The 27,817-nt window shown below is 40.7% G+C and overlaps 1 protein-coding gene across 4 annotated transcripts in view; it reads right to left on the reverse strand.

Annotated features, from left to right (window-relative positions):
• Positions 1 to 10,115: 10,115 nt before the first annotated feature.
• Positions 10,116 to 27,817, reverse strand: part of LOC116052925 (thyroid hormone receptor alpha) — a 106,818-nt gene continuing 89,116 nt past the window's right edge. For 2 of the 4 annotated variants that reach the window (XM_031303768.2, XM_031303770.2), the window contains 6 exons: positions 26,054 to 26,175; positions 22,183 to 22,330; positions 20,291 to 20,496; positions 16,766 to 16,912; positions 12,229 to 12,487; positions 10,672 to 10,922 (listed from right to left, as the gene is read on the reverse strand). In XM_031303768.2, the coding sequence (XP_031159628.1) occupies positions 10,672 to 10,922; positions 12,229 to 12,487; positions 16,766 to 16,912; positions 20,291 to 20,496; positions 22,183 to 22,330; positions 26,054 to 26,175 (1,133 nt within the window). Of the gene's footprint in view, positions 10,923 to 12,228; positions 12,488 to 16,765; positions 16,913 to 20,290; positions 20,497 to 22,182; positions 22,331 to 26,053; positions 26,176 to 27,817 lie in introns of all 4 variants that reach the window. The other 2 variants (XM_031303767.2, XM_031303772.2) reach the window with 2 other exon arrangements.

Below are 27,817 nucleotides of genomic sequence, written 5' to 3' on the forward strand. Positions count from 1 at the left end.
ATATATTGATCTCAGATGAGGGATAATAATTTTGTCTTACCAACTGCAAACATGATGATAAAACATGTTTTGTAATTAAATCCTGTGTTCTTAACATAGCAACATGTGAATCAGATTCAAGAATGTGGGTGAAAGCATGTGCTCTACTTTGGATAACAGGGGAAAAGGATTATAAGAATTAATATAAAATTATAAGGAAATAAATATATATACATGAATGGAATGTCAGTAGATATGAACATCATCATCAAAACTTACTGTTCTATTTTTAGAGCCTTGCTGAAAGCACTTTTCCTTTAGTGGAGGGGAACAATCTGTAATGGATGTCACACACACACACACACACACACACACACACACACACACACACACACACACACACGCCAGTATGCGGCATGTCTGCTCTGTACTAGCTGTGACCTTCTGTGTTTTTTGGAAGGGGAGGGGATGGAGGAGGAGGAGGGGGGGGGGGGGGGCTCATTGTTGCTGCTCAGTGTTACATCACTACCTCCACAACATCGCTAAAACTAAATTGACATCAACTGGCTTTCATGACTTTCAGAGTATGAAATGATTTAGTAGTCTGTTTCTAAATTTAGGAAAATTGAACCATAAAAACCCATAGACTGTGCACACCGTATACGGTACAATAATTGGCAGCAATACATTCAATAATGTTTTTTAATTCCATATACAGTAGCAAATGACATGCATACTTTTGCTACTTTATACTTTTTCACTATTTTAAAATTGAAAACAGGGAGAGCAAAAAATTTGAACAATTCAATTTCATGGCTGTATTTGATGCGTTTTATCAAATCAGTTTGGTACTGTGTATCATACTTGATTTGTCCTTTAACAGACTGGGAGCTTTGTAGGTAGAAGGGTCATTTGGAGCATAACATAAGTGATTGCATGTAGTAATTTAGATTCTTTCTTCATTCTGGTTTGTCTGATTATGTCAGAACTGATGTCTGAATGGAAAAGGCTGGAGTCATATTATCCGTTTGTAGTATTACGTTTAACCAAACTGTGTTGTCAAGTCGTCTCAGACTTAAAACGGGGTTCAGCAGCTATAGTTGTAGTACTGTATTATTCTCTGTAGCAACTGGTAATGCATAATCCACATAATGGACAGGGAAAACACTTTTGGCATGGGGCTGTTTTTCTAGTCCCGTTTGCCAGACCTATCTCCACACCGCTGTGGAGTAAGGTCTGGCTACACCACACATACATTCTGGGATAGGAGAAAGAAAACGCCACGTACAATATTAAATGAAGTTAACTGTTCACACAACACAGTAACGTGAGCTATTTAAATTAGCTAGATACATGCTTAAACCTCATTTGCTCTTACCAGTGTATTGGTTTCACGAAACCAATTGAGTTTTGCAAGGCCAGGGACATCCGGCGGAAGTTCCCGCGGCGACAGATGTTCCGACGATTTAGCCTCTGGGTGCAACAGCCAATATTCCGGGGGTTCCAGAGTATAGCCAGCTGATATCCAGGCCAAGGCTTCTTCTTCCATGCGTCGGTCATTGTTTACAGTTTACAGCAGTTATAAGCAACTTGAGACGCGAGAATGGAGTTAAGAGGCGACGTCTTGTTTCTCTGCATACGCAGATACATTTTTTAAAAAGCTAACTCGTCAGACAATAGCTGATGGGTTCCGAGATTGCACTTCTGCCAATGCGTTCCGTCTCTTTTCCTCTAATATTAGTAGCTCTGTTGTTTGTAAATTTAGAGTGCTGTCATTAGCGAGAAAAACGAAAACCATCGCTGTTGCCTACACCATGTAATCCTCCTGCTACAGTTTGCACCCAGGAGGCTGAAACAGGGCAAGTTTTAAACGTGCTTTTAGCCTCTTAACATGTTCAAAATGTCATTAAAAGTGCCTACCCATGTGAAGTGATTCCTTCCGAGTGAACACAGTGAATCTGACTGCAGTAGATGTGAAAGAAATGCATAAAAGTTGTGCTAATTCAGCTCTGTTTAGTTCCGGTGTTGATACTGCAAGGAGTGCTTTGGGACCGTCTACAAACTACAACAACGAAAAGAGATACAAAAATACTTTCAGAAATAGGCATATGCTTTTTTTTTTTTAAAGTAAGTGCTGTAGTACAACTAGCAGGAGACAAGTTATAATTGAGGTAAGTTTGGAGCCACTACCTTATTTAATCATTAAATTAATACATATTTTTGTTGTTATCTCTTTTCGGTGTTGTAGTTTGTAGTTTGTATAACACGGTGTAGGCAACACCGATTGTTTTCGTTTTTCTCGCTACTGACAGCACTCTAACAACAAAGCTACGTGTTGAAATCGACCGGAATTCTCCTTTAAGAAAATGTGTGCAGCATTAATACAGAGTGTCAATATGTAAATAAAATCAATGTGACATGATTAGTATATGTTCTGAAAAGACAATCTTTCAGATATACTTCATCGACCAATGAAACGTGTGATGCTGTTGGGCCTACGGAGCGTACTGAAAGTCAGATTCTCATACAGCTGCACAAAAGGCAACGTAGGCAAATTGATATCAAATCATTTTATACTGTTGAAAATGAATGTCAGCCACAAACACAAACAGCTTTGAGCCATTGAGATGCCATTCTCTGATTGTGCCATGAATGATTTGTCACAGAAAAAAACAAGACATACAACAACCGTGCAAATGACAAACCCCCAAACAGCATTATGAAATACACTATCAAACTCTCTGGAGTCTGGGGGTCCTTCAACCTCACTCAGCTTTACATTCAACGCTGTGCTGTGCCAAAAGATTATGGCTGCTTCGCAAACAGGAAATAGCCTACTGCGTGTGCCGGGCCTCACATGATGTCGCTTGGATATACGCTAATTAGGTCCGGGTTGTGTGCTACTGCAACAAGTCACTGTGAAAGGGAGCTGCAGGAAGCAAAGAACAAAAACAAGAGAGGACATTGTTGTCATGGGAATAGTAGTTTGGGACGTTGGGTCCTAAACCTTTCTTGTTCAAGGCACAATGTACTGGCCTGTAATAAAGTACACATACAGAAGTGTGTGATTGCATATTTGCACTTGAGAGAGATTTGAAGGCTCAAAGAAGATAACGTCTCTCTTCAAAGCTGTTTCTTGGGGGCTGGAGCACACGCAGCAAAGGGCAGCAGGTTGGATTCAAACCTGCGCTCCCTCTGCAACACATTTTGAGCGTTTCCTTTTTTCAGGCTTGGTCCAGGATCTCCAAACTGAATTGTTCCAACAAAAACTATTCAAGCCGCCGGTTTTTATTCAGGGCCACATTTGAATCCTTCTTAGACCACTGTTGGGTCCTGTTCCATATTTTGCCTTGCAACCGCTGGTGATTTTCTTTTGCTTAAAACTGAGCACTCTGCCTCCTTTAGCCTACACTGGCACAAAGCAGTTCTTTTGGTTTCTATTTTGTGATTTTGTTTTGTTTCTCTACTCGATGGTGAGCCTTTTCTTTCCCATCAAAAGCAAATATTCTTGTCACGCCATTGAGATTAATATATGGCAGATTTATACATCGCAACATGCCGAGCAACTGTGGAAAGCAAGATTCAGCATCATTTACTTTCAGTTCAACTAATTGGATAATGGATTTGGCAAAGCCTATATTAAATGCCTACATTAAAATGTTACAAAAGTCAAACATAAGGTTCAACTCCCCACAACAATAATTGTTGTACAGTCCCTAAGAAAAACAAAGGTATTAGTGGAAGTATTCAGTGACTGGGGATGGGTATTGTTCAAAAATCATTTTATTTGTGGTCGGGTTGGGTCAGTGGGTGGAGCAGGCGCACATGTACTGAGAGGCTTATGCCTCGACGCAGAGGTCCAAGGTTGGAGTCCGACCTGTGACGATTTCCTGCATTCTTCCCCCTCTCTCTCTCTCCCCTTTCTCACCTAGCTGTCCTGTCAATTAAAGGCAGAAAAGCCCAAAAATAAGCTTTAAAGAAAAATAATTGTATTCATTTTTCAGCTCCTACTTCGTGAGCCCCGTCTCTGTTACGTAGAGTTTTTCCTGCGTGCCTCTACGAGGTGTAACGTTAGACAGCCAATCACCAGCATTATTAGATCTTAGTAGAAGCATGCTGCGTGCTTATTGGCTCCCTGACAGTGATGAGATTTACTCCTTAGGTATTGAAAATTTGTACTGAATCATGAGGCATTTTTTTTTCTTCAGAAAATCAAATGTATTCATTGTTGAAAGTATTAAGTGAAACTGTAGTTGAAATGTTCTGTGAAGTTAGCGATAGTTTCTTAGAGGAAATGACACCCCTTCTATGGGACTTTGGCCCATTGATCCACCTTACCCAGTATGAGAGATGGGATCAGCCATCAGACTAAGAAATGTGCATGCTAAGGGTTTGAAGAAAACAATATGTTGTCTTGTTATGTGTGAACGTGAGCTGTTGAGGAAGCCCTGTGGCTGGTTCTTCATCGGCAGGACACACAACGTAATTTGTGTGAAGAAATCATGTTTGTAGACAAGCTCATTGCTTAAATGTGGGAGCAAATACAACAAAACATTGATTTCCAGTTCCTGATTCAGTTCCAGCTATATCATATGCCAAAAAGCTATGCTCCCTGAACCTGAATTGACATTAAACTACCACATGATAGGGAGTGTAATTTGTTCCGTTTACATATTACAAGTAGCAGCTGATTAGCGAGTTAGCTGCGGCTCCTCTAATTGCTGATAGAAACTAGATTTAAGGAAAACGATTGCGTCTTGTAGGAAAAACGACGATAACCTTTGCTTCGGTAAGATTTCAAGGCTCAAAAACGAAGTGAGTACTTAGGGTCTGTTTCCAGTGTCTCAGCCTATCACAGGCAGCGGTGGTGGAGGCTGACAAAAAAGGCGGAAATACCCAAACGCAGGCTTCAAAACTTGTGGATTTTGTTTAGAAGTCATTTGTTAAAAATCTACATTATGAATCCAAACCACTCGCAAATTTGTGTTCCTAAAAGGTTATACTTGGAATAACGCAAGTCGCCTATGATAACATAGCGTATATTAAAGTGCTAGCATAAACATTTCAGAGCTAGCGCTAGTGCCAAAACTCTTATCAGATAATGTAATGTCACCAATGGGCCTATTCCTTAAAATTAATTTGTGTTTTTATGAATGCATAACACATTTCAGTACAGATAACACCAGAATAAGGCAACTAAAAAAAGTTCAAATGCTAAATCTGATTACATTTCCCAGAAATGGAAAAGCAGGCCGTTTTAAAGATCTCTGCGGACTTAGTTTTCAGCTGAGCTGACGGTGATTCAAACCCTGGCCATTGGGTGACATTTGAGAACTAGTTACGACACCAACGATGTTCTGAAAATACATATACAGCCACTTTATCACAGTAAAGCATCAACACAGATAGACAGACACTCACTTACCAAGAAAATTAGATGCAAATTAATAACCACATAAAAAAAATTCGGAGAGAGAGAGACAGAGAAAAAGTCACTTCATCTCTCGCTTTAGATCGCTCGGGGTTTTCAGTCCTCGCACCACAAGTCTTTTAGAAACATACTATATTAAAGAAAAATGACTTCTCAGTAGCAGTCTGTCACACGCTCGCGGTTTTTGAACCCCCCCACATGCAAACGCATCCACCCTTAGCATTAGCAGAACAACGAACACTTGGTGCACAACGAAAGCAACATCGACAACATCAAAAACAACATGAGTGTGGAACTTCACATCGTGTCTTTAATCGTACAATTTCAGTATTTTACATTCCACGTGTGGACATATTCCTGCATGGATCGTCGACCATCTCCACCAAAGGGTGCTAACATGAGTTGGGGACAGGTTTCTTTGGGTGTGTGTGTGTGGGAAGGAAGGAGGAGTTGCATAATAAGAGGACAGAGTGAAATAAATACAGAAAGCGTACTGGGATCGGGTTGTAAATTAGGGGTTAGGATTAGAAACTAGGGACTAGAATGGGAACGTTGGGGGGTGCCAGAATAGAAGTGGAAGGGAAAAGATATGAAACCTTGCTCTTTATGACCTCATAAGGAGCAAGATTCCAGATTGGCCCATCTGAGCTTTCATTTTCTCAAAGGCAGAGCAGGATACCCAGGGCTCGGTTTACACCTATCGCCATTTCTAGCCACTGACCATAGGCAGGCTGGGGGAACTCATATTAATGTTAAAAAACCTCATAAAGTGAAATTTTCATGCCATGGGACCTTTAGTACTTTCAACCAGGAAACGCGTGTTCATTCCTCTGGAGTGTTTTAATCCAAACCCTGATCTTTCCCCTAAATTTATAGTCGTTTTGGTGCCTAAACTTAACTGTCGATGCCCTAGCTGTACCTCTTCTAGCCTCAAGCGGTGGCGTGGTGTCGGTTTTTGACTCTGTGGCTTTGGCTGCAAAACTGCACCCTGTACCACCACCAAGGCTATGCTCAAACACGCAGAGCAAATCCAGTTTTCTAGTTTGAATTTAAATATCCCTTATAGGAAAAAGAAAAGAAAAAAAAAAAACTTTCATAAATGCCTTCTCTCATGAATGCACTGCAAGGAGGCAATGAAGCCATTCAAGTTGGAATGAGCACTCCATGTCATTAGTTTGTTGAAGCATCTCGAGTCGTCGGTCATGCGGAAAACGCGTTCTTCGTCACCGTGTGCCGCATGGCCTTGTCGCTATGACAACAAGGTCATATTGACAGTAAACAAACATAGTGTCCAAGTCGATAAAAAAAACAAAACGGCACTATTATCCCATCAGATGAAGCACTAATTGGATTCGCCTGCTGTCTGAACATAGCATTGTCATAGCTAGCAGTGATGTCCAGGTTAAAAATGGCTTTTAGGTGAGGAGGATGGGGACTATTGGTCTGTCTCTCTGCTGTGCTGGTGCAACTGATCATGGCTGAAGGCAGTGTGCTCTGTGGTGCTGGTGTGGTAGGTTTTTATAAGAGGACATGGGGGAGGATTTCACCAGTGATCATTTGGCTGAAAGAGAGAGAGAGAGAGAGAGAGGGGGAGAGAGAGAGAGAGAGAGAGAGAGAGAGAGAGTCACTCAGAGCAGCTGTGCCACCAGCTCAAATTTTCAATCTCAATTCATTGAGCTATGCGGACCAGACCTGATCTCACATCTGTACTCCCAAAACAGAGGGGGGTGGGGGTGGGGGGTGTATCTCTGCTTAAGGTACTTCTTGTGCTATCTGAAGTGATTAAGAGGTGTGCAAAAGGTGGGATCAACTTTGAAGGGGTTAGTTGGTGATCATCCACAAGGCAAAACAAGCATCATAATGCAAATATGACGTCAACTGCAAACTATGCATACATATTATTTTACAGATATTAATACGGTTGGGGGGAGACGGAGTTCTGACAGCCTCTGCTACATGACGGATTCATGATCCGATTTGAGCTAGTAGTGTAAATTCTACCACTGATAGCTTGAATGCCACATACAATATCCAACATGTATGTATATATATATATATATATATATATATATATATATATATATATATATATATATATATATAAATACATGTTGGTTATTTATATATATATATATTAAATATATATATATATATATATATATATATATATATATATAAATACATGTTGGTTATATTATATATATATATATATATATATATATATATGCTTCTGTTTATTTGTATTAGTGACCTCTGTGAGGCACATTTTTGACATGTCAGAGTTACTAAGCCAGCGGTACCCTGTCTGAGCCATGACCCGGTTGCAGAATGGCTTTCATTCACAGTGATAGTGAGCAAAGTACGGTGCGAACACAGCAGGCCTGGAGACAGCTGGGGTGACACTGTACTGCTTGATCGATGTATTGCTGTGTGTGTGTGTGTGTGTGTGTGTGTGTGTGCTGCTGCTGCTGCGTGTGTAAGTGTGTGTATCCCTGTATGTATTATCAGTGCTTACGGTTCTATTTTTAAAACCTTGCAACGTAGATAAGTAACACTGAGAGTGGTGGCGCCTGAAGGCCAGGTCTCACAGTCCTTGTTGGTTTCAACAGGTAATAAAGAGATAACGGACCGTGTGTGGTTTTTATGAGATGTGAGAGATTTCAGAGAATATTGTTAAGACTGCTAAAGACAGGCAAGGAACAGGAAAAGATGTCCGGGAAAGGGGTTCAGGGCTACTAATACAGATACAGACATTGTAGTTTTAGTGCAACAGAAAAAAACCTGATAGTTATTTGTAGTGGATGGCAATTTGGGATATGGTTGGTGGAGCTCATTTCAGCAGTGTTCAATTCATATTGTACTGTTTCTGGGATAGGGCCGTCGCTCACAAAGTTTCTTGGTGTCCTTTTCTGCTGCGACGGCGAGGGAAGGATCTGGAGATGTACTGTATGCGCGAGAAACAAGTGTCCATTTTATGTGTGGTGGTTTTGCTGCTGGCGTAGCCTAAATCACAGCGACACGCGCAACAAGTCGTTGGCTCGCCGTTTCCCTCCCCTCGGTCGGGATGAAACCATATCCACAGGCCAATCCTGCTGACTCACTTGCTGCTTTTATTCCTCTCCCAGTCACCACCCACAACAGTCTGTTGGCTTGACCCAATCAGACCACAATGGCTTCCACTGGAGTCCCAGCTTCCAGCTGTCTTCTGACAGTTTCCTTTAAGTTCAATCGGCACACTGTGATGTCACTAAATAAAAAAAACAGAATCCAAAGTGACTCTTGGTCCCTCGTGTGTGATAAAAATGGAAAAAAGGGGAGAAAATGTCTGCCATGTCAGCTGTCAAATGTTGATCCACGGCCCGTTTTAAAGACCTGCTGTACTGTCTCTGTCGGCAGAGCAGCACACGCAACGGGTCTATGGTGGCAACGATATACTGTATGTATATATATATATATATATATATATATATATGCATATATACACATATATATATATATATACATATATATATATATATATATATATATATATATATATATATATATATATATATATATATATATATATATATACACTGTATATATGTGTTCATGTCAGTGTGTCGCAGACAGAGGGGCAGCTGCACTGAGATGATGAGAGGTGAGGTAGAATCTGTCGGTTTCAAGCAGGACTTGAACACAGGTACAGGTGAGGGAGGGCCTGCAGAGGTAAGTGACAACATCCCCTCCTACCGCCAGCACCCCCTCCATCTGCCAGTGCTGAACCTATCACAAGACGGCGGAAGGTAAGGAGGCGGGCTACAGTGGGATTAACAGGCCAGGGCCTCCGATGTGAAGACGTAATCACATTCTCTCTCACACACACACACACACACACACACACACACACACAGAGAGAGGAAGTGTAGTGCGGCCCAGTCGTTATTGAGGAGGAGGAAGAGATGAGGAACAAAACTGAGGTAATACATCAAAACACAACTGGGTGTAATATGTGTGTGTGAGAGGTAATGAAAACAGGAGGTATGTGTTGGAGAGGTATACTAGCTCTAGATTACTTGTCAGTGTTAATGATTAAGTACAGTCAGTGACACTGTGCAATAAAAGTAGTGGGAACACTTCCTATGTAGCCTATAGCTGCGTCACTTTAAGCTCTAGTCTCTACCCATTTGGCATGAAAAGGTATAAGGTGTTGATATTAATCTGTTAGTCAATAGATTCATATTGATTAAATTGCTGAAGTTTAGCAAGTGAACTTTGCTATGCTCACCATGTTAGTTTAGCATGTTAGCATGATAATATTATATATTATATATACAAGTTTTGAAGGCATGGGTAACCATGTTCTCTCAATAGACTACCACCACCCACTCAATGTGGAAATACATTTTACGACATATGAGGTAAGAGTGTAGGGACTAGGTGTGCTTTGTGCGTTTATCGGTGTTTTAAGCCCCCAACGTCTCCTTCCAGGCAGCGCTGTCTGGAAGGCACTAGGATTAGGCAATGGTTATGGTTATGGTTAGGTTTAGGTGCCTTGAAGTCAACAGTCACAGCGCTGCCTGGAAGGAGACGTTGGGGGCTTAAAACACCACTGAGCACTTTGTGCGCGCGTATATCATGTGTGTAGAGTATGTGAGACAGAGAGAGTTAGAGAGGTCTGTATGTGTGTGTGTGTGTGTGTGTGTGGGGGGGGGTAGGGATTCAGCTGACTGTGGGCCGGGCTGCACGGGGCGGACGGAGGGCGCCACTGTAGTCGCGGAGATGCATGGGAGACGGCAGTGGGAGGGGTGGGTCGTCTAAGGAGCTAATGGTCAGGTCCCAGAAGTAAAAAAAAATAAATAAAGAAACTATTTTGAGGTGTGAGGTGGGTGTGGAGGGCGTAGAGACATAAACAAGCCCCTCCGTTTGCAATTGTGTAGGCGCAGAGTACAGCTGAGGTGCAAGAGGAGTTAACGGACGAGATTTGTGTTTGCATATGTTTGCACTGTGCGTTCACGGCAGTGTGTCAGGAATCTAAATCTGTGATGTCGATGTAAGTTTGCTGGTGGGAGGTGCTGGACCTTTTGAGGGTGTTACAGAAAAAAAGGGACAAAAAGAAGTTTACAGGGCATGTTCCCCCTGAAAAAATAAAAAAAATCCAGTTTTTTTTTCCCCCACTCTTGTTCTTACCCCACACTTCCACCTCTGCCACAAACACCCCCTAATTTATTTCCTTCCAGGGTTCTTTTTAAGGGGTGCCGTGCTTTTTAACCTTCTTCGAGTCACACTTCCTGATCCTCGAAGACCTCCAGGAAGAGCGGGGGAAAGAGTTCGTTCGGACACTCCACCTTCATATGGAGAAAGCGGCTGGCGTGGCAAGCTCCGATCATGCGCAGGTCCGTCACCTTCATCAGCAGTTTGGGCCAGAAGTGGGGAATGTTGTGCTTGCGGTAGTTGATGTAGTGCTCGAACGCCAGCAGGTAGGCCTCTTGGCACTGCTCTATCTTCTCCGTACTGGTCAGCCCCGACCGGTCTGGGGCGAGAAGAAAGAGAGGAAGAGTTACATTTTCTGCAACATTTCCACCTCATCTTGGAGCAGAAAGTAACTCTCTTACAAAAAAGCCTTAATATCTAGTTGTATTCTTGTCTTGTGATGAGATGACCCTAAAAACCATGAGAAGATAGGGCTGTGCAATTGACCAAAATTGTTAGTTATCACAATTATGATTTCAGCTCCTAATGATCACAAAAACAGTTCAAGGTGTTTTCATTGTTGATTTGTTTAACTTTTTCACAGTTTTTTTAAGTTCAATAATTGCAACATCTTTCCAAAAGTCAATGAGTAAATGTGTTAAATAATTGTGATTTCAATATTGAGCAAAATAATCGTGATCATTATTCTTTCTAGAATCGAGCAGCCCTATAAGGAGATATAATATAAAAAATGGAAAACCGGTTTTATTATTAATTAAGCATTTTCTGACCATTGTCAGTACAGGCAGAAAGGCCTGTACTGACAAACATTTGATGGGATGATGATTTTTTTTTCTTCTTTCTGATCTGGATGTGTAAAACTGGTGTTAACCTTTGATGTGTATGTAGACACACAACTCCTTGTTCTTACAGAATGGTATGACATCGGTGTACAGATAAGATACCAAAAGGGTATTTTATGAATCAGCTAAAGGTACCATATTGTAAAAAGTGAGATTTCCATGTCACAACTATACTACTGTATATATAGGTAGAAAGAGCCACTACAGCGTCATTCCCCGGTGCAGTCATTCCCCGGCTGCAATGACCGTGCAGAGACTCAGAGAGAGCGCAGATGCAGAAGACCTGGAAACCCTGACCAATCGGGAGGGTGGGGCTTTAAGAGACAGGTACGCTTAAATGGAGCGTTTCAGACGGAGGGTAAATACAGGTATATTCAGACAGACAGTAGGAGAAAAAATATGTTTTTTTGAACATTAAAGCTTGCAAACATGTTGTAGTAGAAACCCAAAATACAAATATGAACCTGCAAATAAGCATTATATGGGCCCTTTTAAAGCAGCAAAGCCTTCTCTCCTTGTATTATTTATGTCAGCTATTCAATATTTTATTCTGTATTTGCCAGTTTCTTTTGTTCTAAGCTAGAGAAAAACTCTGCTGACTGTAAAGTAGCGAGGTGAGAATCAGAAACCCAAAATACTAAAACTAAAACTTGTACGACCACGATTGTCAGCAACAACATCAGAAGTAACGGGAACGTGAATAAGAAAACTAGGTTAGTTTAAATATCGAGATCTTTAAGTCTCTCCATGAGCACCATATCACACTAATTATTTATTCCTCACCTGAGCTCATGAGCAGCACCGCCTGCATCAGAGCCACCTCCGAGTCATCCAGGTTAAACTGAGCCAGGCTCTTGCCCAAATCAAAGATGGCGTCTGACACCACGCCCAACCCGCCGTTCTTCAGCTGCTCGCGCTTCACGGCCATCTCGCCGTTGAGCGTCAGCGTCTCGCTGTCCGGATCGTAGCGCACGGCGGCGCGCAACGACATGATCTCCATGCAGCAGCCTTTCAGCAGGATGATCTGGTCTTCACAAAGCAGCTGGGAAACACCGGAACACACCAGGTCATCAGGAAATAATGGATCAACAAGAAAATGACATGGACAGAATTTCAATCTAAAAGGTCGCTACTGATTGAAAACACTTCTCAGTTACTGGTTGTTACACCAAACAACTTAGAGGAGACCAAAACAAAGCAAAAAGGAGAGCGTATATTGGATTCAGAAACATGACTCAAGTGAATGCAAAAGCTGCACTCCTATTGTTGCTGGATGTGTAAATAGGCAACTGTTCGCTAACCCGGTTCACCAAATAACCTGTATGAAGGGTTAATGTGTTGATGTTAACTTTTACAGCCTGCTGTGCTGCTATCTTTGAGTACCTCCTTGTAAAGAAAAGGTTATTTTCTATTTCTGTTTCCTAAACAAGTCCCCTGCCACACTTTATGTAACTGCCCCTACATTATACATGATGGCTGCACTCAGTCTGGTGAAAACGCAGACGAGGACGCACACGTTTCTGTAGAGAGCAGAGCAATATCAGTGAGCGATGAGTCATCACATCCTCCAGAGAGACTAGAGAGAGAGACTAGAGAGAGAGAGAGAGAGAGAGAGAGAGAGAGAGAGAGAGAGAGAGAGAGAGAGAGAGAGAGAGGTGGGAAGATGGGGAAGGGGTTCATTATGATTTGGTGTAATAAGCGCTGACAAGCAGCATGACAAAGGCTGCAGGAAGAGGAAGTACCCAATCAACAGTTTTTTTTAGGTTAACAAGCGTTAATTGGTTAACAGTGTTCATGAGACGAGTCTCGAGTCAACGAGAAGCATGCCACATGCCACTCCACAAAACAGAAGCTGTGTCTGAAATCACTGCCTGCTTTCCCTACTTGGTGTCTGTCTTTTATTTAAGAGTCCAAAGTTGAACAATAAAGTGCATTCAAAAATGACCACAAAGGAACCAGAGATTGTTTTTTTTTTTTTAACTTTTTGCTGCCTTTGATATGGACTTGTTTTCAATGAGAACCCTGTAAAAGGCTCCTAACATGCACTTGACTTTGTGCTCAAAGACTGCATGTCCCAGCATCTTCACCATGTAGAATACATGGACACAAAGAAACCGCATGTTCTTGGGTTGCAGTGTAGAGTTAGTCTCACATTGCCAGACCTTCCTCCACAGCGCTGCGGAGGAGGGTCTGGCTAGTCCACACAGCATTTCGGGATGGGAGAGAAACATGCTCTGGTTTATTGCCATTTCTTTAAATCAATCACACTCGTCTTGGGCGGCGCTAAGCCCCGGACACAATGAAGGTGGACGTTCAAAGGTTGTTCTAGTCGTGCAACAGAAAACTCAGATTGGACAGATAGTCTAGCTAACTGTCTGGATTTACCCTGCACAGATCTGAGGAGCAGTTAACCATAGTCCTCAGAAATCCACCGGAGGTTAGAAAGCCAACACAAAGGAACGGACATCCGGCCTAAATGAGGTACAACAGGCGGAATTTCCGAAAATCCAAAAACATACTTGCTAACGTTACCCTACACTCTGAAATAGTAACATCCAGGACGGCCGTTAGCTGTCTTCCACGCATTCGGGGGAATACTATACTATACCAAATATGTGGTTCCGGAAGGGAAAATCCCATTTATTCTTTCCCTATAAGAATTTCGATTATTCCAAACTATCCATGGTAGACCCTTACCACGAGCTAAGAGCTTGTGAAATGAAGGTTAATGCCCCTTTAAAAGCCACAAGTCTGTATGAAACCAACCTTGTTTTAAGAAAAACGCGTTTTAGTCACGATGTCATAGAGAACAACTACACTACCCACAATCCTAAGCATAACAGTGACTTCTCTGATTGGTGAAGCTTGCTGTTACCATGGAAATATTTAGTGCAGCCAGCGAACCCCAGAACGGCAAGAGCGAGCTGCTAGCATGGAAATTTTTGATCACTTCTGTTCCAAGGTTATAATCGTTAATGAAAACGAATGAAATAATGAAAACTAGGTGGGAAAAAACATTGTCGTTAACTGAAATAAAAATAAAAACGAGGCATTACAAAAAAAAACAATAACTAAACTAAAACTGTAATGTCTGTCTGCAAAACTAACTAAAATAAAATTATCGAGTAAATGTCCTTAGTTTTCGTCTTTGTCGATGTCTTTCATAGAGCAAATATATATATATCTATATAAGATATATGTTATATCTTTCCGACCATGACATTTCCCATAGACACGTATAGTTTCCGACTGGGAACCCAGAAATTCCGACATTCCATGTCAAATTGAACACAACATGTCTGTGGCCCTCGCCATCATGGCGGTACCGAAAGTCGGAAGAAAGCGGCAGAGTCCTATTTGATTATGACTGTGTCAGATAAAAGCAACATGTGGACAATTTATTAAAGGGAAAAATCCCACGAATTTGAAAGTACATTTGAGAAGCGCACACAAGGAGGCTAACCTAACTTACCTTAACAAGGTAAAGGAGAACGCAAAACCCCCTTTCCCTGAAACAGAAGCTAACCCCGGTAACGTTACGGGCATGGATGTATGGGTACAGGGCCAGGCAGCATGACAGAGACAACAGAAGGACAGAGAACACTACAGGAAGGCTTTCACCGGCGACCCGATAGCTGCTACTTAGTAAATACGCAGGAACACCAAAAGCGGGAGGAAGCGTGGGTTAATATGTGTATTGATACTGGGATGTCTATAACCTGACTCCGCCAGATGGATTGCTTCGCATTTGCTCGGCATATCCATCTGGGAACTTTCCGTTGGAGAACTTTTCCCAACTCCTTGTTGGGAAAGGGCGAAAATACTGGTTAGCTGATTGGATAAACCATCTGTCTATCACTAACCTGACTCCGCCAGATAGCTTGCGAGATCAGGACGGTCTCACGAGGCTAATTTTCTTCACGACTAGCGGAGCCAGTTGATATATCAAACTCTTGCCGAAACCAGTCGAGAGAAGAGCAAAAACATCTTTTCCTCCGAGAAAAGCCTTCAGTGCCGTTTTTTGCTCTTCTTTCAATGAAGGAATACTTTCTAATTCGGATAAAACTTGCACGACAGCTACGCTCATCTCATCCGTGGAAGCCGCCACGTTGTTTAGACTGAACAGTCGCTTCTTGCTTCGTCACACCTAAACCCACCTCAAAACCAACACTGATTGGTCGGTCGTTTGGCGAACGGCTCCAAATTTTCTCTATCTCAAGATGCCAGACTGATTAGATTAGGACGGTCTCACGAGGCTAGGATGTCTACACAGCTGTGAGTCGATTGACTTCAAAAAGTTCACCACTTTACTCAAACCAAAGTTCAAAACACCTGTTCATGTATGTCTTCTTTAGTCTGTTGGCTATTTAGGTTTTTTCCTGGCACACGACACATTTTGCACTTACTGCGACGTCTTGTGTAGACTGTATACATATTTATGACCATATGTAGGCTACATTTTATGTACTGGTGTTATTGTTGAATACATTGTGAATACATATTTCTAAAATTGTATGATGTTTTTGTTGAGTTATTATTATACAGTACTTTTTCTGACCTTTTTGAATCCCTGACAAATAACCCATATTACAAAAAAAGACTAAAACTAAGACTAAAACTAATAAAAACTAAACTAAAACTAAGCATTTTCAAAAAGTCAACACGAAATAAAAATAAAAATTAATGAAAAATGCTAAACTTATAATAACCTTGTTCTGTTCACAGTCTTGTACCTTTGCCTTTTTTTTTTCAAAATTTTTTTTTTTTTTGCACCAAATCAAATTTTTTATGGTCACGATTCATCTTGTTGCTGGTTGGCTTGGTTCCAGGCTTAAAACGCTTTATATAAGCATTTAATGAAACGTCAATGGAGCAACTGTATGGGGAAAATCACTTCTGGAACTAGAGCCGTTCAAAAAGTGGGCGGTCACTGTTGAGCTCTACACAGTGGATGTGCTATTAATTAACTTGGCTTTTGCTTTCAAACTTAACCTGTAAGAGGTAGTTAATAAGAGAGAGACAAGAGAGACTTAAATGTCATCCATCTGTTTACAGTACAGTACATAGAGGAACACAATTGTGTTTCCCTGGATCCCGGTGCAAAACAAACAAATGAAACATAAGGTGCAAACAACAAGAAACAAAAACAGGTACATGTAATGATGTGCCCCTTGGCCTGAAAGTAACACTAGGTTACTTGACTGCAGTAACCCAGTTAGGGGCGGGGCTAGAAGGGAGGCCCGGGGTGGCACAGCTTATAGCAGATAGCAGATAAACACGAGTGTTAAAAAGGTTTAAACCACGCAGCCACTGAACCTACCTCTGAGAACATGGGCAATTTCTTGGCAAAGTCGACGACGCGCGTGATGGCGGGGGTCATGATCTTGGTAAACTCGCTGAAGGCTTCCAGGTCCACCTTATCTCCTTCGGCGGTGGGCAGCATCGGACCCTGGCCGATGTCATCCGACTGGAAACAAGACATCACGCGGTTCACACAACCATTCATGGAAAATTTTAAATGAATAACAGATTTGAGCAAGTTTGCTGAATGATAACTTGTGAGTTGACTTTTGAGTTTAGAATTTCTTTACATTTGTTTAACACTACGTTCTTACTTATTTTACAGTTTCTCCAAGGCTGAAGTGAAACACTGACTATTAGAAGAAAAGCCTGACATTTGATAATGTTTGCAGGCTGTTGTCATGTGGAGACTGAGTCTGGAACTAATTTAAATACCACTGGTCTATAAAAGACAGTATGGGTAGTAGACAGGAGAACAGAAATTCTTAGTCGACGAACTCTTTTGCTTTTTGGCTCAGCTAAGGAAAGGAAAGGGGGGACGACATGCAGCAAAGGGACGTGGGTTGAAATCGAACCCACGGCTGTTGCAGTAAGGACTGAGCCTTAGTACATGGGGCGCATGCTCAACCAGGTGAGCTACCAGGGCGCCGCAACACTCATGACTTTGTCAACTAATCAATTTCAATTTAATTGACAGATCTGTGTGCTTTGAGTGGTCGTTAAGAGCTTTGAGTGGGCGTTTAAGACGAGAAAAGTGCAATATTAATGCAGTCCTTTTACCATCTGTACAACTCAGTTTCTCCACAAAGAGTCATGTTTACCAGAAACATGCTCATAAGTTTCTTGGAAATAAGTCATTTGGCATGAAAAAGCATAAAAAAAAACGACTAAAGAAATCCTCGTCGACTAAGGGCCTTTTCACACCTATAGCTCGGCAGAATCGGTGCGATTCGGGGGTGTACCAACATTGCTGCATTTCTCATTTGGTTTGGTTGGCTTTCACGCTGCACTTTGTCAAACGCATCAAACGCTGTAAACACACGTCACACTATTGAAACGGTTGCTTGTTTATTGGCCAGAATATCCGAAACTCTTAGTTGGCTAATGGACTGAGAGGGGGCAGCCCTAAAGACTTCAGATGGTAAGACAGGGTAATGTAAAGACGATTAGAAGAGCCATGTTGCAGTACGAAGTGGACATGTGTAGTCAGTTTAGAAGGTTGTTGCAATAGTAGCACATTATATGAATATCAATATGCAGGTATAGGAAGCATAATGCTTTGATTTATGTATTTATTTACTTCTTTTTTTTTATTGTTTTATTGTTGTATGTGTATATTTTTTTTTTTTTGCCCATTTCCGGCAACCTGTATGTGCTTCGCTGCTCTTGCCTGGGCTACCCATTTGTTGATCTGCTGCTACTGACATGTTGGTTGATTGAATGACTGCGAGGGTGGGGGGGGGGGGGTCATCAGCAAGATGTTATGATGGATGACGAACCAAATTAAATATTAAAAAAAAAAACAGTTGTAACATCTATTAAATTAGGTACTGACATTTAACAGTGACGTGGTGTTTACAAGATTATGCATGGGAATTTACTACTCTATTGTGGCTGCTGTTATTAATGGCTTTTAAAATACTGGAATCTGACAGTTGCTTCTCAGTGTTAAACATTGGTTTGCATTCATTATACAGAAATCTACATACATCTATTATAGATGTCTCTTGGATGATACTGTTACTACAGAGTGTTGTATTTGATCTTAATCTCTATCTATAGCAGGGGTGTCAAACCACTGGGAAATGAAAATTACATCAAGGGCCAGACATGTAGAGTTTATTGACATGCTTTTATTGAGAAAGTCAAATATCTTTGACTGTATTACTGCATGTCGCTTTTTTTTCTGCCATTTGTCGCATTTTTCTTGCTTTTTCTGACACCTTTTTCCGACTTTTGTCGCATTTTTACAGAAGTCGGCAAAAAAGTTCCATAGCAAATCAAGCAAAACAATGATTACGTTTTTAAAAGCAGGCTTCCACACAGCCGACTCAGAGCAGCCAGTTTCACAGCCTGAATGTGAAAACTCTCTGCTTCTTGGGGAATTTCTGAGCTTCAAAGTCGGCAAATTTCTGCTTTGACCGTCACGTAATTACAGTTTTTATGTCTTTTGGAATTTGGCGCACAACTAGATTCAATTTATTGTGAAACTAAGTTGATATGCGGGCCGGATAAAAACCCGCAAGGGGCAAGGTTTGGCCCGCGGGCTTTGAGTTTGACACGTGTAATCTACAGTAGTGGAAATGTGATTGAATGTCTTGTAATTTTGCCTTATTTCATGTGGAAGTTGGTGATTGGTGCAGACAACAGTCACCTTCTTTTAAAGTTTTGCCTTGGTTGCATCTGACAGTGTCTGAAGGTATCTGTGATGTAGACACATGCATGTGCTCGTGGCACCGATTCACATGGGACGGCACAGAGCGAGTTGCTGATGAAAAGGAGTGCTGTCAAAATGCTTTCTTTTGAAAATGAAAAGTAGTCGCCTTCTGTCATGCATTCGCTTGGTTTTTGAAGTGAAAGCAACTTTGAACATACTGTGGGCGGAACATTTTAGAACTAGAATGGATCTCCGCCAAGGCATGCCCTTTTTCACAATGTTAATGAACTCTCCCAGTCGGGGAACTCATTTTCTCAGACACCACATGAATGCAGCACAAATGCCCTATCTCGCTATGTTAACGAAAGTTACAAATCGTTTGTGTATCCGCCCCGTTATTCGGATCAGCTCCAAAATGTAATGGGTTCTTCCTTGGCCCATGCTACACCCTTCCAAAAAGTTTCATAAAAACTGGAAAGTAGTTGTTTCTGTAATCTGACAAACAAACTGTGGAAAAAATCTACGCACAGCAGTGAGCATCATCGGTCCGCGTACAGTAAAGGCAATCTGTGTTACCTTATTTGACAGAATCCTATGCATTTTACGGTTATTTCTGACAATTCCATAAACAAACATGTATATCATGCTTGAGTAAATAAAACCCCAATGAATAAAAGTGGTTAAAATAATAATATTAATATTTGAATACATCACCAGGAGAGTCCAGTACAGCCTGACTCTGGAGATAAAACTGAGATCAGCTCTCAAATTCAAGTTTATGTTCTGCTTGTTTACGGTTGTTTGGTAAATTGCTTCTAAAACACATTTAGAGAGGATTTGAATTGCTATTTTTATTCTCAATTCTTGTCATTTTGGTGCTGGGTATTTTCCTTTGGGGCTGGCTAAAACCTCTTTGGGTGGGGGGAAGAGAATTTGACAATGTAAGGTGATAGTAAGAGACATAAGAAATATATTTGTTTGTGAGAAGATCACAGGGGATACAGGCCAGCATGATGTTAAACCTTTCTGCAAAGAATACTAAGTCTAAACTAATACTAAGCCACCCATGAACCGAACATGTCCCACCTATTGACTTTGTTTGTCAAACATTTCTATTACGCAACAGTGCTGTGCCGGGAGGCTGTCTGCTCCGAAGTAAAAGCTTACCAGGAACTTGCGCTTCTGTTTCCAGCTGGCGCCCTGGGCGTTGGTTTGCCGGTGGGCCTCGGTTACCATCCTGATCAGCTCCCACTCTGCCGTGTTTGGCTCCAGCCTCGTCTGCAGCGTCCGCACCATCTCCTCCCTCTTTCTTTTCTGTCGATTCTCCTCGATCAGACGCCGCTTGGCCACGCGCTTCGAGTCGTCCAACACCACTGATCGGCGGGGACGGGGGAGAACATCGAGGCGAGTTAATGCAGCGAGGCTAAATGACATGGCTAAGAGTCATTTATGCACTGTGACTGGATGAATCATTCAGTATTTTTAATCGCAGGACTCTGCTATCAGAGTACTTGAGTGCTCTTACCAGGGTTTCTGCAGGTTTCACCAAGTCAAATTTACGACTATTTAAGACCATAATAAATAAAATTTAAGACCGAAGTATCGCTAAACTTGCACTTCCCCATACCTAAAGAATAAAATCTGTTTTATGTCCGCGGTACAATCTGAAAGAGACTCACGCCAATAACACAAAAGCTGATTGGCTGCAAGATACAGTAACTTGCATGTTGGTCTCATTTGTAGTCGTAATACAGCAAACCATATTTTTCTATTCTAAAGCACTGCGGGAGCATTTCAAAGAGCATTAGAGGTAGCGTTACATGGATATAGGAAAATTAAGACCTGTTTAAAAATTATTTAAGACCTAGAACAAAATACTACAGCAAATCTAAGACTTTTTAAAGCCTAACATTTTGAAATTTTAGACTTTTTTAAAGACCCTGCAAAAACCCTGTTTCACTCTGATTTGTGCATATTTTACAGCACTAAAACATTTTTCACTTGCACCTCACATTTCCTGCAGAAACACAGACTAAACCTGTGACTGTCAGCGAATTTGGTCCTGATAGGACAAGAGAACAGATTCATATTAAAGACATGTTACTAGATATTCAACATTCTCAGAACTGAAGCTGGATGGTCTTTAAAACATCCAGTGAAATACTGACGGGAAGTCAGAATGAAATGTCAGATGTAATATGAATGCTAAAAGGAAATATAAGGACTTTGTTGTGAAGACAGCTATTATTATATAAAATAATATAAATGTAAAATATGTGAAACCCATCTTTGTGTTGCGTAATACTAGATGCTTTATGCACACATAGTTGCATCAACAAGTCCTCCAAACCATATGACGACATAGGCTGTTTATTCCTGCCCTCTCATATGACCCACAGGACTTTCTGTCCTCATATCTGAACCAGTAAGGTTGCAGTTTGGTTAGGTTTAGGCAATAACTACCTGTTTATATGTAAGCACCAGGACTACGTAATAAAATCAGACGTAACTTTTCTTCCGGTTACGCACGTCACGAAGAACGTGACGTAGCTCCGTTTGTTCCATTTGTTCCGTAAAAGTTAAAAAAAAAAAAAAAAACTTGCAGTTTACTTTTATTTTTTAAACAGAACATGAACGCCAGTCTCCTGGCTGGGAGTCCTGTTTGTTTGACCCATCCACCGCCCCAACCGTCCTCCTCATAAGAAAATTATTACTTATTACTTTCTGTTTTGCTTCTGTCATAATTACTATGGCCACTCGAGGGAGCTATCATTATAAACCTAAATATAAGTGGAAACTGCTGCTTTAGGTTTAGATTTCTTCTGTGAAGGTTTTCGGTTTTTTTTTTTGGTTTTTTTTCATTTTACTACAAAATATTTCTCACTGCTTATTTTCATTTTAGTTTACTATAATAACCCTGCTAATATGGCTAAAATATTTCTGCTCTGTGCTTCTAATACGTTTTCAACAGTTGCGTAGTGACAGGAGCAGCCTTAACCTCATGGATCTCTTTGTAAATACAAGTAGTAATAAGAATACAGTGGCTTTGAATAACTCACAGTCCATGGCCATGCCCACAGCGATGCACTTCTTAAAGCGGCACAGCTGGCACTGGTTGCGGGTGATCTTGTCAATGATGCAGCAGCCTTCATATTTACAGGAGTAAGCTGGATGGAGGTTCTTCTGGATGGTCCTGCGGAAGAAACCCTGAAGAGAGCAAAGGAAACCACAGAGATAGAACGAGCATTCAGAGATTGAGGGAAACATGCAACTCCATAACTTTAGAATGAAATCCACTAATTAAGTGTTCTTGTGATTTGATTAGCTTAAAACAAGTGCATTCATTGGCTTATATCACATGGCAGGCTGATGATTGCAGTTTGATTAGGATCACACTAATTAAGTGGTTTACAAAGACATGTTTAAGCAGAATGTGCCAGGGAGGTAGGTAAGAAAAGTGGCTCCTCTATTTTGTAAAATCCTTCTGAATACATACCAAAATAAACTGCACAGCAAGGAAGAAAAACATGTATCTATATCAATAGGACTCTCTGGGTTTGTGTATCCCCTGAAGTTAATTTCTGCTTTTTAACACCACAGCAGGATTCCAGTGTGCCTCATTTTTCATATGAGTACGGCAGAGGCCATTTTTAGAGAGCGGGGAAAGGCTGCTCTACGGGACGCCAATCATTGGATAATAAATCTCCGCTCAGCAGATACCAACAACTGCCATCAAGAGGATTCCTGTCAAGTCCTTTTCTGTACAGTCCTGTGAATTCATTTTTTTTCATTTTTTAAAAAGGGAAATAATGTTCTGTTTTGCTTTAGGCCTTATTTCCTGGATGATAATAACCAATACAGACAACAAAGCTTATAGTCAATTCATTTCAAAAGCTTTGTATGAAACCTGATTTCTTTATTCTTTATTTGGTATTCTAGTTTTTAAGACTTAACATCACATTCTCTAACTTCAAGGCAGCTGTTTTCTGTTCAAAATTAGCTTTCAAAGACTTGAACTCTGTTGAGACAGAGGGGTTGTGTGCCAAACTATTTCATTACAATTAGGGATGTCCCGATCAGGTTTTTTTGCCCTTGAGTCCGAGTCATTTGATTTTGAGTATCTACCGATACCGAGTCCCGATCCGATACTTCTATAATATATAAAAAAAGAATAAAGAAGAGCGAAAAACAGATCCAAGGATGTTCCTTATTTTTTATTTAATTCACCTTATTTTAACATTCAACAACTCTGTTAAAAAACAGAGCACTTCTGTTACATATCTCACAGTTTGCTATGGCAATGTTGTTGTCATCAACTTTATAATACCTCCAGACCGCAGACATACTCGCGCTTTCCGCTTCAAGCTGCTTCCGTGTTCTACTTTGCCAGCATTTAACCAATAGCGTCTCTGCAACAAAGTGATGTCATGCCGCATGCGTTGCTGTTTCTGTGTGGAGTCAAAAGGGTCTAACTCTGTGCCACCGCATAACTATAGATGTGTTAAAAAATAATGAGAATATATACATATATATATCCGAGTCCTGATCGGGAGGTAACGTCCGATTCCGATCGAGTCTGAAACCACGTGATCGGGCCCGATTTCCGATCACGTGATCGGATCTGGACATCCCTAATTACAATGTCATTTCCAGGAGTCTCCTCGACTTGCCATGCAACTGCTCAGATTGTGCTAAGCTAAGCTAACAGACAGATATAAGAGTGGTATTCATCTTCTCATCTAACGTTTCGCTAGCCTCGCATTGCCAGACCTTCCTCCACAGCGCTGCAGAGGAGGGTCTGGGTAGTCCACACAGCATTCTGGGATGGGAGAAAAACATGCTCTGGTTTATTGGCATTTCTTTAAACCAATCACAATCTTCTTGGTAAGCACCGGACGGAGCAACCGAAGGAACTTGTTTTGGTGGAACGTGTACGTACAGTGCCCAGCTGTTATAGGAAATTACTGATCCTTTTTTTTAAAAACTAAACTATATATTTCTGACCCACTTTTAACTCACCCTTACACATTCAGTCAGAACCAGTAGGCCTGGGGCTGAGCGCCACAGACAGGGTAGGGAAGACAGAAAGTTTTGAGAGACGGACGGAGACATGTCAAAACCAACAAACTCCATTCTAGCGAATACAAAAGGCTATTGTAAGAGCCTTTAATTGGTTAATTCAACCAGGAAAATTAAGTTAGACACAACAATACATGATGAAGTTCAGACAGGAAGGTTACTTTTTAATAAGCTTGCTTCCTGTTTTAACTCAGTCAGCTGACTAGGCATTCACAATTTCATTTGGCCATGGCCTCTGTTAACCAATATAATCCTGTTACTATCTTTGATATTCGTATGGAGCTTCACGTTACCAGCTCATGAAAATATACATTTTACTGAATAGACTTTTCACATTTCTCTTTAGCTTTGACTATACTGTGCAAAAACAAAAGACTTGAACACCTAAGAGCATCAGATATTGTTGTGTGTCAACAGCACTTCTGAAAGGCGGTATGAACTGATATGTTTGTTGAAATTGAAGTACATCTGTTCCGTGAGACGGATGACTAAAAAAAGCTTCAGACAATTCTGCCAGTGTTGATTAGCCTCGAGGTTCAAAGGGTGGTACTGTGACAGCAAAAAGGAACATCAAGGATGCAATTCCAAAATAGTCACAGCCATTTTGAGCTGGAGCCACATCTTTCAAATCTTGTTTGTGCAGATTTTATTAGCTGTAGCTTGCTAGCTTATCAAGTAAACATGAGCTTCATAAGTTGGTTGAAAACACTGTCTCCAGTTGACTTTAATGTGTATTTGTGGTTTTGGAAAAGGCTAAAAAAAAAAGACACCGCAATCCACATTCACATCCTACATACTGTATGGAGTGTCACTCTTACTGCAGCCCATTGCAAACAGCTTCAACATGTGGAGAAAGCTTAAGCTTGACAGGCCTGCGTGCCTAAATATACTAAGCTAGAATTGGACAATCACTATTCAGGGGAGTGGTTTGCTGCAGTGGTTCCCAACCTTTTTGGTCTGAGGTCCCCCACAGTCCTGTCAGATGAACTCACGTACCACTTCATCAATTCCCAATGTTTTTTTAACACAATTGTTATCAATGGATATTGTGGATATTTTTTCATACAACCAAACTGTCAATATTTAGGTTGGTTTGGTCAGGAATCGTACTACTACTACTACTACTACTACTACTTGGGAGTGAAGCTGAATGTTTCAACCCTTTATCCATTAGGCTACCTTTAGTAGTAAACAGTAGTTTTAGCTAACTATTTGAACTGTTTAGTCAGTAGTTTAAGCTAACCATTTGAACTGTTTAGTCAGTAGTTTTAGCTAACTATATGAACTGTTTAGTCAGTAGTTTAGCTAACTATATGAACTGTTTAGTCAATAGTTTTAGCTAACTATATGAACTGTTTAGTCAGTAGTTTTAGCTAACTATATGAACTGTTTAGTCAGTAGTTTAGCTAACTATATGAACTGTTTAGTCAGTAGTTTTAGCTAACTATTGTAACTGTTTAGTCAGTAATTTTGCTAACTATTTGAACTGTTTAGTCAGCAATTTTAGCTATATTTCTACCATTTATTCATTACTTTTAGCTAACTATTTCATCTGTTTTGTCAGTACTTTTAGCTAACTAGTTCAGCTGCTTATGCATTAATCCTAGCTATTTATTTCTACCATTTATGTATTCATTACTTTACAGCGGACGTTAAAGTGGATATTTTCTTTTAATCAAATCAAAATGTCTACTTTTTCAAATTAGTTGAGCTCCTCCACATTCTTTCCCCCTACCCTCTGGCACGTTCAGAAGTACCCCCTGGGGTACAAGTACCCCTGGTTGGGAACAGTCAACTCAAGTCTCATCTGTGTCAAAGATAATTTAGTAACAGGGAGATGATGTACTGTACCTTGCAACCCTCGCAGGTGATGCAGCGGTAGTGGTAGCCGGTCGCCTTGTCCCCACACACAACGCACGGCTCATCTTTCTCCAGGTAGCTGGGGATGTACCCTGGAACAGAGACACTAAGAGCTATAGGAGAGGAGGAGGAGGTTGAAGAGGAAGACAGGGTGGAATGGGAGAAAGGTGACCAATGAATGGGAGCGAGGAACATTGGTCAGAAGGTGAGCATGATGAGGTACGTGAAAGGGTTTGAGTGATGAGGGAGGGGGCCGGAAAGGAAGGAGAAGAAAAGCAGTGGTGATGAGGAGGAGGAGATGAAGGGAAGGAGGAGTGGAGGAGGAGAGGAAGGAAGGGGGCTGAGTGTTATCACAGGGGCCTTAACGAAGCTCCTGTGGATTGGGCCCCAAGAGACTGTGATCCAGGATAGAACATATCTAAGACTGGCACTTTTCTGCACACACAGATCTGATATCATAACAGTTTATGAGGTTTACAGTGATGGATGACAAAGGGACTACAAAATGCATGCAAAAAAAAGGAAAAGAATACCTTGTATAAAGAATTTATAAAATACAGAACTATAGAAGCAGAAAATAGTACAAAAGATACCAAAATAAATTGACTAGTATCATGAGGATATGTAAGAAAGATTATTATAATAAAATATGAAATGATAGTAAAAATTATACCAAGGACATATGGAATGTGTTAAATAATATTATGAGTAATGGATCAATGAATATAAACTACCCTCAGTATTTTATAGACAATGATAGGACTGTTGCAATATGAATGATGTGGTTAATGGGTTTAACTATTTCTTTGTAAGTGTGGGACCAAAACTGGCAGAAGGAATTAATAATCCACAGCCAGAAGGAGAGGGAAGGTTGTGCATTTTTTAGACAGCAACCCAAGCTCAATGTTTTTGAAAGCAGCTGATAAAAAAGACAATTTTGACATTGTTAGCAAATGTAAGAATAAAAGGTCTACAGACTGGAATGATATTGATATGGCTTTAATCAAGGATTCAATTTTGATATTCTTTTGAAGAATGTACAATGGGGCTGATATACAGTTCGTAGGATAAATCCTTGTGTCTAATTCTACTCAAAGCATAAATGTGATTAATCAAGTCATCAATGGAGAGTCTCCTATGTGCTGTCCTGTTAAAGAGGCGTTAATTGCTTAATCATGGGACACTTAAAGGGAAAAACTTTTATTTAACTATTTTGAAATTGTCTCTGTAAAGCATTCTTAAATATAGTCCCCCGACCTTTGATAAATATACTGTAGAGTTCAAGAAAAGGCCAAATGCCTAATGCTTTATTGTTTGCTGTAAATACTTTCACCAAGTCTTTAGCCTGCCCACATTTGGCTTCAAAATGTGTCGAAAAATAACAATAAAACTGGGCTGCATGTTGTATTCACACCAACCTATAAAAAGAGTTAATACTACTAGTACAGCACTAAAGAAAACACTGTGTTTACCTGTCACTGGTTAACTTATTTCTTAAAGGCCATGATTTAAACACAAACAAAATAATTGGATTTAAACCTTTTTTAACCTTTTAACACTAAACAACAAATAAATTCATATGATTCATGATATTATATAGGTAAAACCGCCTATTATTGTTATTATAATCAGGTGAACTAATGCAGATTCTTCAGCCGGAGGTCACATAAAAATGTTTAGTACGTAAATACATCCTTGTTTTATAGGGTTTAACAGTATTGATAGCTTTGATTTAATAGGATACCTCTTATTAAA

This window comes from Sander lucioperca, chromosome 17, assembly GCF_008315115.2.
Source record: "Sander lucioperca isolate FBNREF2018 chromosome 17, SLUC_FBN_1.2, whole genome shotgun sequence".
NCBI lineage: Eukaryota > Metazoa > Chordata > Actinopteri > Perciformes > Percidae > Sander > Sander lucioperca.